This window comes from Formica exsecta, unplaced genomic scaffold (genome assembly GCF_003651465.1).
Source record: "Formica exsecta isolate Colony F162 unplaced genomic scaffold, ASM365146v1 scaffold222, whole genome shotgun sequence".
Taxonomy (NCBI): domain Eukaryota; kingdom Metazoa; phylum Arthropoda; class Insecta; order Hymenoptera; family Formicidae; genus Formica; species Formica exsecta.
Window position 1 is genome coordinate 263,476 of NW_021849518.1, and position 11,725 is coordinate 275,200.

At 32.1% G+C, this 11,725-nt stretch overlaps 1 protein-coding gene across 2 annotated transcripts in view; it reads left to right on the plus strand.

Annotated features, from left to right (window-relative positions):
• Window positions 1-11,725, plus strand: part of LOC115235427 — a 195,402-nt gene that overhangs the window by 120,301 nt on the left and 63,376 nt on the right. For both annotated transcript variants that reach the window (XM_029807223.1, XM_029807224.1), the window contains exon 5: window positions 5,563-5,670. In XM_029807223.1, coding sequence (XP_029663083.1) covers window positions 5,563-5,670 — 108 coding nt within the window. The remainder of the gene's footprint in view (window positions 1-5,562; window positions 5,671-11,725) is intronic.

The following is an 11,725-nucleotide window of genomic DNA, read 5'->3' on the forward strand; positions in this document are numbered from 1 at the left end:
AGAGCGGACGATGAGTGCCGCTATCTTCTCTTCCTTTGTAAGCCGTAACCTCGTTTACCCCGCAATCGCAGGATTTGTTATCCCGGAAAATCATTTTTCCCGCGTGGGAGCTTTCCTCTACTCGGAAAATGAAATTACAATTGTGATCTAGAATGATAGATAGATGGACGATGATAAGTCGAGAATGACTATGTGTCTAAGGTCACGTATGATAGATTGGCGATCGAAACAATAAGAAATCGCTTTATTGAATTTATTGTGAATCATTTATATATAATTTGATATAGAATATTTCCAACTCTGCCTTTAATTTTGACGATAGGTTTTTGAAGTTGAGTTTTTTTAGTCAAAACAATTTCTAGTTCTTTCTTTTTATCTTAAAATATTAAATATCTTTGCAATTAAATTTTAAATAAAAAGATTATAAAATAAATATGTGTAAAATTTATCTGAAAGTTATAAAATACGATTTTGATTTTCTCGCTATTAGTCATTCACTATTAGTTATTTTATCACTCAGTATTATATCACATATATTGTCATAAATAATGTATAAAAAAACAAATATAGTGCAATAAATAACGTAATAAGCGGTATAACGCGAGATAAAATTATACAGTAAGGATGAAGAATGCTGCGGAATTAGTTTTGCGTCGACGCAGGTGATATTGGCGTTCCAACGTCGAGCGTCGCCAGGTTTCATCGAGAAGTTATTCTGCCGCTCTGTCCGGCAAAATCGCAATTTCAAATGTCGGATGTCGAAATTACAAGGAGCTGCTAGCTGCCGATAAACAGCTTACTTTCTCAATAAAGGACGAAGACAATAAGGGCAACTTCGTCCTTGCAGGAATTAAGGCGTTCGCTGGATTAGAGGGACGCCGATACGAAGGATAAGCCGCGTCCTGTACGAAGGCGATGCCGCGTGCAACGCGCGATAGCAGATAAATTACAAATTCTACGAATCGAATATCTCTTTTACAAACAAAGTTTAACGCGAAAATGTATACGATCGCCGGCTTTCGGAAATTACTTCTGTTTGAGATCCGATTTAAAGACAGAATTCTTGACAGAAAGATCGTTCCAATTTTCATAATCTTTTTTTTCACGAGATTTACAAATTCTAGAAAATGGAACAGAAAGAGTTAAATACACATTGCAATAATCTTCTTTTGTAATTTGGTATCTCTTTTTGTAAAATATACATAGTTTATAATAATTATTATAACCCAAGAAAATGTAAATATTAAAACGAATTACTTAAAAAAATGAGGGTTGTTTTGACATTTAAACACAATTAACTTATAAGAATAAACATTAAAATATTTTTGTCAACAGAAAGAGAAGGAAAGAAAAAATTCAAAATAGAAAATTTTTTAAATTAATGAATAACTTTTTTGATTAAAAATTTTATTCTTTGCTTTATTTTATTACATCTTACTTTAGTAAACTTGGAACTTATGATATATATATATTATAAGTTTCAAGTTTGCTAAAATAAATTGTAATAAAATTAAGTAAAATACTATATATATAAATTGTGAAAAATCACTAATCAATGTTTTGTTAAGGGAAACTGGATTTTCAGTTATCCAAAGAGTCTGAACGAAGGGGATGGCATTTTTGGCACATCGTATATAACAGCTGCGTATTGAAAGAAATCGTCGCTAGAATGATTTAAATCGGTACTGTCGAATGCCCAGATAACACTAGAGAGTCTCTCTATCGACAAGTTTTCCAATATAAAGTCGATATTTGTTCTATATAAATGCCAAAACATTGGAAAAATTCACTGTAACAGGCCCTCAACACAATATTGCTGTTATCGAGGCACTCGGTCGTCACTTTGGAGAGTGACAACCTTTACAAAAACATAGTTACGAAAAATACAAAATAATTGTTACAAAGAGCGAACTTGTTTATTTTCGTAAAGATCTTTCTATCAAATTAAACTTTGATTTTCATTTTTCTGTTTCAACGTTTTCCGCCTTTTTCACAATTGAATTTATTCGGTTATTTGGAACTAAAAGGAAGAATAAATAAATCATGTACGATTTTTTATTACAAAACTATTCACTGTTTTCACTTTAAAAACTGTTAACAGTTATTTCTATCACAAAAGTTCTTACGTTTAGTTCGGTCTTGATGCTATTTTTATTTAGATAATTCAGAATTGGATAAATATGTAGACAAGAGAACTCATCTCGAATGATTTTGACCATATCATATGTTATCATTATTCCGAGTAACTTTTAAAAGGTTTTAACCGTCACTCGTTATTAAAAAGTTAATAAATAAAGATTTATGTAAATGAGTTTGTAACTTTGCACATATGTTAGAAATTTATCTACCTCGTTTCGCACGGAAAGTAACAAACTCATGTGCGACCTTATAATTGTAGATCTCGTCTCACTCGTCACACTGGAAGCATCGAGCGATGTAAAGTAGAAGGCATCCTAACTTCGCATGGAAAATTGCAATTTCATGTGGAACCATGATCCTTGCTTATACGTTCACTTTTCATTTTTTAATATTTTTGACTTTGAGTACAAATAATTAAAGAGGAAGATATTATCAATTTATATTTATAAGAAAATTTTTTCTTTTTCTTCTATTTATCTCTTCTCTTTTTTTTTTTTTAAATTGTACAATTCTAAAATTAAAAATATATAATATATTTCCATTCTTTTATTGCTTAAAAGCAGTAAAAATAACATATATTGAATTTGGCAAAATAATAATAATGATTCTCATTTGTTTTGATTTATAGCATCTGTATCTTATATAGAATCGAAATAAAATAGAAGCTCAGTATCATTCTTTGTTCAAGTGCGTTCTGTTCTTAGAATTCTTTTGGTACAATGTTATATAATGGTGTTCTGTAATTTTATATCATATCTTTGTAGCATTCTCAAGATCTCATCGCGAATGCTGGTTCTATATTGATTTTATGTTCGTCGTTGAACGTTTTCGAAACCGTGCAAGCATCTCTACAAAATCTCTCGACTGATTATATTACCATTAGTGGTTAGAACCAACAAAAACGATCGATATCTTCAATGGTTCTATAACGATTTTCTGATGCACTCTTATCTTTGAATGCTTGAGTTTTAATACCAAAAATAAGTAAATATGTTTGCTTAGCAAATTAATCTTTTTTTGTGCATTAAAATATTTTTTATTTTTATTAATAAAAAAATTACGTGAAATTTGTTAATCACTACAATGTATGGAAATATCATGTATAAAAGTAGCAAAATATAATTTACGTGTGGATTTTGAAAAAGTTGAAACTTACAATTAGCTTTGTGCATACTATATATAGATTAAAAATAAATGTAAAATAGAAAAAGCTTAACGTAAATTATTATTTTTTGCATAAAAAATATAAGAGAAAAAGAGATATATAAAAGAGATCTATCTGTTGTCACATGTCAAAAAATTCGTCTGAAAACATTCGCAATCCCGAAAATAAAATAATGACAACCGAAGAGCATCATATCAACCATCCTGTGCTCGCACATATACTTGCACTTACGGTCGCGCATTTTGCTATCGCGGTTTTTATGGCCAGAATAAATTTCGTCGCGGAACGATCTCTTGAGCGTCGATATCGAACTCGTGCACCCGCCGTGCACAAATGCACACATAACACATCCGCCGTCCCCTTACGTATGACATGCGCGCAGACAGCGATTTAAATTCTGGAATAAACGTTACGACGATGACGAGTTACGTTACGAGAATCGAAGATCGATACGATCTCCTTTCAACTGATACGCCGCTCGAAAAATGTGAGGGGTGGGCTTAAGCTTTGAGATATGAGGATGATATAGTGCTTTATCGGAGAGTCGAGTTCCGAAGCGTTAAATGTTTCGAGACATCGACAGGATCGCTATGTAATACATGATAAATTTACTTTCGCCAAAAACAAAGAATAAATAAATTCGAGGATTTTAAGATCAATAGGAAAAAAATGAGGCAAGTTATGAACCAAACAAAAGTAGTAATATTTTTGTAAACATAAAAAATTAATAAAATTGAAAATTTCATAATATATTTTATTGTTAGTAATTTATTTTATAAATAATATTTTCTACAGTAATATATTAAATTTAATATTTGAGAGACTAATATTGTTTGCGTGTGTTTTAATAATTATTATAGCAATTGTTGTAATGTTTACAGAAATTAATAGATATTTGAAACGTTACGTTGTTCTATTCTTCTAATATTGTTATAATATTATAAAAAAAAATAATTAAAGACACATATATTATAAATAAAATGGTAATCTAATTTATCATTATTAGTTTTTAATATTTTATTAAAGTGTTAGTTTTTTCCCCAAAGTCCGTATGAAATTCGATTATTTTTAAATTATCTCTATTCAACAATTCTTTGGCGGGCTATTGAAGAATGAGCCGATAACAATAGCAACGATGAAAACTATGAACATCCCTTGCGCCAAGCTTGGCAGCGAAGCGGATTCGCATGGACAGTATTTGCATTCCAGAGCATAACACGCGTACACATCTGTGTGAGAATGCGCGTATACATGTAGGTTAGATTTACATATTTGTTTCGGCATAATGAATTCCATGCATGGTCAGCTGCTAACCACGCAAAAGTTATTACGGATACACAGATTACAGGTCGCGTCCATGCGACTTGCCGCGCGGACAAAATCGACCGGCAACAACGCGCTCTTGTTTTTATTAATTTGGTTTGCAAAAATGTTTAATATTCTTCGGAGTTGTATTTAATCATTTGGAAATTTTATTATTTAATTTAGAGATTTTGCTTTCGGTTGAAGTTTGTCCAATAAAACTTTGTTTTATATATTTATGTGCGAAAAGTTTTTTAGAGACCTAAAAAGAATTACTTGTAAGAAAGTTTGTAGTTATGTAATTATGCGCGATACTATTCCATATATTTTAAATATTCCTATATATTTCTATATATTTTAAATATTTCTAAATTTACGATTCTCCTTCTTTTTCTCTCTTTCATTTAACATTTTATAAATTGCAGTTATTTATTTTACAATTTTCTCTTTTTGTAAAATATATATATAGGGTGGCTTATTTGAAAAGATTCATTTGATTATCTCCATTACTGAAATTTTTATAGAACGCTTTTTAGATAAAATTTATTCTATTATGAAAAGAGCGTAGATAATCTTTATATTTTTTAAAATTATTTTAAAATAAAAATTAAATGTTTTAATAAAGTTATGATTTTTATACGAGCATATATATTAAAAAATTTATTTTGTATTTCTTTTTCAAGTTTGCTTATAATTGAAACAAACGATTATACTATTAAACATGATGTATCTCTCTCTCCTTCTCTTTCCAGTCATTTGCTCGAATTCGAGCGTCGAGACCTGTATGATGTATATATTGAATAAGAAATAATGAAAATAAAATTGAAAGTTGATATATATTAAAAATAATATGTTATCGTAAAATTAAGATATTGATAGAATATTTTTTGCGCAAATTTATTTATTTTATAAATCTTACAAAATTCAAAGTTTGATCTTTTGCATTTTTTTGACAGGTATTTCTATGCACAAGGGTTACGCATTCGTGCAATTCACAAATCCGTTTGACGCACGCAGTGCGTGTCTCGGCGAAGATGGTCGCACCGTCCTCAGCCAGATTCTCGGTGAGTAACCTCTTTTATTCTTTTATCATATTATTTGAAGAGTTATTTTAAGAGACACAAAGAAGGTTGCACGTACCACATTAAAAAAAAAAATGCTTTACTAAAAGGGGTTTTATGTAACTTGCAACATTGTAAAAGACTACATATAAATATCATTATATATTTTATAATTTTATCACATACACATATATTGTATTCTATAATATTCATAGAAGATGAGACACATTTGAAAAATATTTTTACGTCTAATGATATTTTTATAAAAAGATTTTTAAAAAGAGTTTTAGAAAAATATTGTTTATTCGTAGAAAAAAAATTTAAAGCAATAGGATTGTGGCGACAGGCGTTATTTTTTCATCGACATATTGACATATATCGACACTTTGTAAACTGATAATGAAACACAAGGAATGAAAAAGGGGTTTGCATTAATATGCAACGAAGCGTAACATGCCGGCGATATGAAGGATCACTTTGACGTGATCATTTATTCAATACTTGTGGGAGAAAGTGTATCACTCTTAGCGTTTACGAAACGACACCAAGCATCCTCTATAAGACATATTTATGACTTGTGCAAAAATATAAAAAGCGCGCTATATAGGTCGGTAATAGATATTGAAAATGTAATATTGAAAAGAGGGTTGGTTAACGTAAATTTTTCAGATAACATTGTATTAATTCTTTTCGTCGAAATTATCTTCCTTTATTTGCGAGAGGAGATTAAAATAAAAATGTTATATTATTGAATATTATGCACATATTATACATTGTTATACTAAAATAATTTCATAATACCATTAGTCGAAGTATAATTAACTTGGATTTTTCACATCGATCTTTTATTTATTTTATATAAGGTAAAATTTGCTAAACCTTTTAATTCGATAAATCAAGTTTAAAAAAAGCTATCAATTTTTTATTAAGTCTACAATAATATATATAGGAAAATTATAATTAAGGTTTCGAAAATCTTCGATACGTATTAAAAGCAAATTTTGTAAAACAAGTTATACATAAAACTGTGCTTTATCGAATGAAAAAAGATTCGCTTAAAACGAAAAGTCGTTCATGCGAACGTAAATGGTGAGAATCGCGTGTATTACCCTCGCATCTGGCATCCTAATCCAACATAGCTGACGTGGGTAAATGCCGGTTCTTAAGATATTAAATTAGAAACACCGCATTCGCATTAGGACGCGCGCGCAGAAATTGCGGAAACCCGGCTGTAGAAGGCCATGGGAATATATCCCGCCGATCGTTTCGTTGTGACGACATACGGCGTAGACCGTTTTACAAAGGTAGGGTTGAATATCGCACGCGTAAATAAACAAACGCCGACGATAGGATTAAAATCTGGGACTTGACGCTCTCGGATTTAGTAGTACACACATGATTACTATAAAGCAGCACACTTCGCTAAATAGAGCAGAGATCATCATACTCTATTTCCCTATTAAACATGAATAAAGCTCTATAATTAGAGCGATTCTTATCTCTAATAACGGAATTTAATTAATTCTAATGGCACAAACATTAGTTGCATGACGGCTTAAAATTATTTGAGTAACTGATATTTTGACCTAGGCTGATATTTTCTACATTTGTTGTGTTATCAAATCTACAATTAGATATATATACAAATAAAAAGATAGAAAATTATTTAATAGTTACAGAAAATATTAAGAATGAAAAATAACGCACAGTTTTTTATTTTTTATATTTTACTATTAATTGAACACTAATGTGTACGTGTTTTTATGCTACGGATTTAAAAAAAGATGATTATGATTCTCGTAGAAGTTTGAAACATCCGTGCCATTTATTTGTCATATATGAGAAGCGCTCATGAGATTGTTGAACACGCCCGTGGGACACATGAGATTGTTGAAGCGTATCCTATACGTTCCCCCGTAATCCATGTCCTTCATGTCCTACATGTTCCCCTTATGCTATCTCTCGAGTATCGAATACGCGTATCAGCATCGAATTTTTCCGGACACTCGTGTACCGATACAACCTTTTTCGGCATCCTTCACTAGCCCTCTTCTTTTATCCGAGTATTTCTTGCATTACATTAGCAAATATATCCTCTCCTTATTCTTTCTTCATTTTAGCTCATTCTTAATTTAGCAAATAGAGTTTGTCATAGTTTAAAATTTGTTATTCATATAATGTAAATATAAAATGAGATGAATAAATTACGTTGCATCTTTCACAGAAAAGAATGCTTTTATTCCAAAAGTTTTCGTTACACAAATTCGCTATAAAATATAATTATATTTAAGTTAAATTTGATATGTTTGGAAAATTAAACCCTTTGAAATTTCTACAAAATTCGAAATTTCGAAAAATTCCTCAATTATGTTCTTGATTCGTACGTATCTCAAAGCCATCCGTATTTTTATCCAAATATTTCTCACCATTTCTGCATTATAGCGCAAAGCTGTCCACCCTCCTATTTCTAACCCGCTTTCCCCTCCCCTGTGGCAAGTCGCACTTGTAAATGCACGTCACTATTCGCGCGCGCGCGCGCGCGTTTGCGTGTGTATGTGCTTGTCCGCCCCGAAGGTAGGCGAAGCATCGGGCGAACCGCCGGAAACACAGTTCTTGCATTAGCCGAAGAAAGATTTCTGGGGTAATCGTGGCGTAGAAACTGCCATCCCGAGAGAACGGGTAAAGAGAGACAGAGAGAGAAACGAAGAAAGAAAGGACGCGCACGCGCGCTTGTCGTTCTTATTGGCGCGGGTCAGGACGAAGGGTGGCTGCAGGGGGTGGTTAGCGATGGCTAATTCCATCGGGTGTGCGAACGAATGGAGTAAAAGAGTTCCCACGCGATAAGCTTTAACCCTTTGACGCTGCTTGTATCTCCCGAAAAGCGAATCGATTTTTTCTATTGGGTGACGCGAAAAAGAAGAAAACGCCCAATGATATCCTCAAGTGTTCTGAAAAAACCTCTCAATTTGGAGTAATTTATTATTCGATTTAATTTTGAGACGATAAACCCCATGCGAATAAAATAAGATTATCTTTTACAAATAAACAGGCACTTAACTCGATTTGAATTTTGCATCAAATTACTTTTTAAAACGTATTTTTCACGTTTTGTATTATTCAAAGCATGTGTAGTATAGTATTTAACTTCTTTGCAAATGTTTATATATTTATAAATTGTAGAATTGTCGATGAAATTTAAACATACTAAATTCGTTTAATATTCTAGAAGTTCTAAAAAAAAACTCAGATTAATATTAATTGTGATATTCACTTCACGAACGTCATCAACGTTTAACGTCGACTATCCGGAAGACGAGGGTCACATGACGAGAGTAATGCACGGCATATGCAAATACCGGGTGGACGATGATTTATTATACTAATCTCGTTACGAATTAATGTGCTGATTTATGATGGCGCGGTCCTTTTTCACTCTTCGCAAGGTGTCTCGACGCCGCATGAAAACGCGGCATAAGTCATCCCGTTGCACGGATTTTTTCAAAGCCAGCCGCCCCTTGCTCCACCCTCAAAATATCCGTAAATCTAACACATTCGTATATTAAAAACTCCAGGAATTCCTATATTTTTAGCAATTTTTTGTGTGGCACCAATAGCTTTTAAGTTATAATCGGCTAAAAATTAAATACTGTGATAAATTGCGTTTATTAAATTTTATTTGAAGCTTGTAAGGTATTTGTGAGGTACTTTATTTAAAAATAAATCGAGTGTTCAAAATAAATCAGACAGAATCTTATAATTAAATTTTAATTAAAAATTGATTTCATATTTTTCATGGCAATTGATCATAATTTGCTTAAATATATTTATACACAGTGTAAGTTTAATAAGTTTTAAACTTACACTAACTAATATATGTCTTATATAATAGAATTTTATTATAACTCTATAACGTAGTTTATTACAATATAATGCGAAAATATATAAAAGTATATTTAGAGTAATTTCTGATGAATATTTTGCAACATCTTTTTAATACATTTGTGCATTGCACAATAAATTTCTGTGAATCGTACATATAAAGTTTAATATCTTGTTTTATTATTTTTATTATAATTTTATATGATATAGAATGATTTTTCGAGAAAATACGAACAGCGGAGATATAAAAGTAGCATAAGAACGGGTAATGTCAGACAAAGCTGGCAATGCCGGATGTTGTAATTTTCGCTCTACCGGTGCTGAAATCCGATGTAAATGTGAGAATCTGGTTCATCTGGAAGATCGCTTTTAATCTTTAATTCTATTTAAACAATCAAGATATTTTAGGAGATATTACTTTTTCAACGTGAAAGCACAATGTGCATCGAAATTAACGATAGTGCAATATTCAAATGGTCGTTAAGTGAGAATGCCGTTGTATTTGTACACAACCACAAGTGTTGAACGTGCAGATAACGCCGATTTGAATCGTGAGAACTTGAGAGAAAATAAAATTTGCATTTAGAGAGATCACTGTTTCCCCATTAAAGATAACAAAGCCCGATTTAATCATTAATCCTAACAAGAGCAGCGGTGGATTTTATAATGTGTCGCGCACGTGTATGTTATGACGCAACAGTCCAATCGTTGGAAATCCCCGACCATGCCGTACGCGTTTCAATCTCTATCTCGTCCCAGATCCGCCGCTAATTAACAGCAATGCTCGCATTGTTTAATTTTATTATGCAACATTATTTTAGACTTCGGACTCGTTTATCCGCTGCGAACACAACAACATCGTGTTGCGAGTTGGAAATTCCGCTAATTAGGGAGGGCGTATAATGTAATTGCGCTCGGGATCTACCTCGTCCCCTTGTCCCCTCACCATTTCTCCTATCCCTTCTTCCCCGTCTCTTCTTCATCCTTCTTCACTCACCGTCGTTGAGCGAGCTCAAAGTAACCTTTTGCGTGAAATACGCTTACACTAACGAACTCCGCGCTCGTTACTGGTTACATAAACGATAACCGGCTCACAAAGCGACGCTCTCTCAATGACACGTGGAACCACCGCGACGTCGGAGCGTTTATTCGGGCTTCGCGACGCTTTGTCGGGAGGTCCGATAATGTCCCGATCGCAGGATCGCATTTGCATGATGCCGAAGATCAAAATGTCGAAAATGACACTCTAACTCTACATATACTCGAACTCTACATTTATTAACACTTTGCAGTTTCATTCAAATTTATTTAATTTATTTTTCTTTCTAAAACGCAATGACTTTCGCTATAAAAGATATATTACTCTCAATATTTTTTAGAATTAATGATTTAAACTCATTTTCTTCGAGATAATTCGAAAAAGTTTTAATTAAAAATTTAATTTCTCAAATTTTTTTCTTTTTTTTTTCAATTTTACTCTTTTTATGAGATAAAATCTATTAAGCAATCTTTGATGTGAAAAATTTTTTTCTGCTAAGGAACGTATTGAGCGCGCCAATTTTAGGTAGCGTTTTTCAAGAGGAATATCGAGTTCCACGTGACACATGTGTTTCCGCATTCGGGCGAGCGATCGAGGAAAATCGTGTCTAGTTCATCTCAGTTATCGTAAAGTGTTGCGCGCTCACGAACTATCGCATTGCGCTAACGCGCACAGACGATACAGGATATTCGGTCGCGACGGAAATGAAAAGTCCGATATATTCACGCAGCGTTATGCGAATGATTTTTTTAAAACAGTTATTTTACTTTACGATCATCCTTTTTTTATGCGCGCACAGGATCAAAACGAGTGCATTTAATCCTCCTGGAAGGGCATATCGCAAAAGTGGAAAGGGTAAATGAAGAGTTGATCTGGAGGATAGTGTCAGGGATGGGCAGGATATTATAGATTCTCTATCTTTGTAAAACTTGAAATTTTACTTTTCTTAATTATAGAAGTACAATATACAAATTGTAATAATTAAGATAATTATATATGCATTTTATTACATTTGATGTTTGACAAAAGTAAGAAACAAAATTAATTAATTCATACACACATACATACATATTTACAAAAGGTTGTTTAAATTGAATTATTTATATAAAATAATAAAAAATTACATATAAAAAGAAAAAT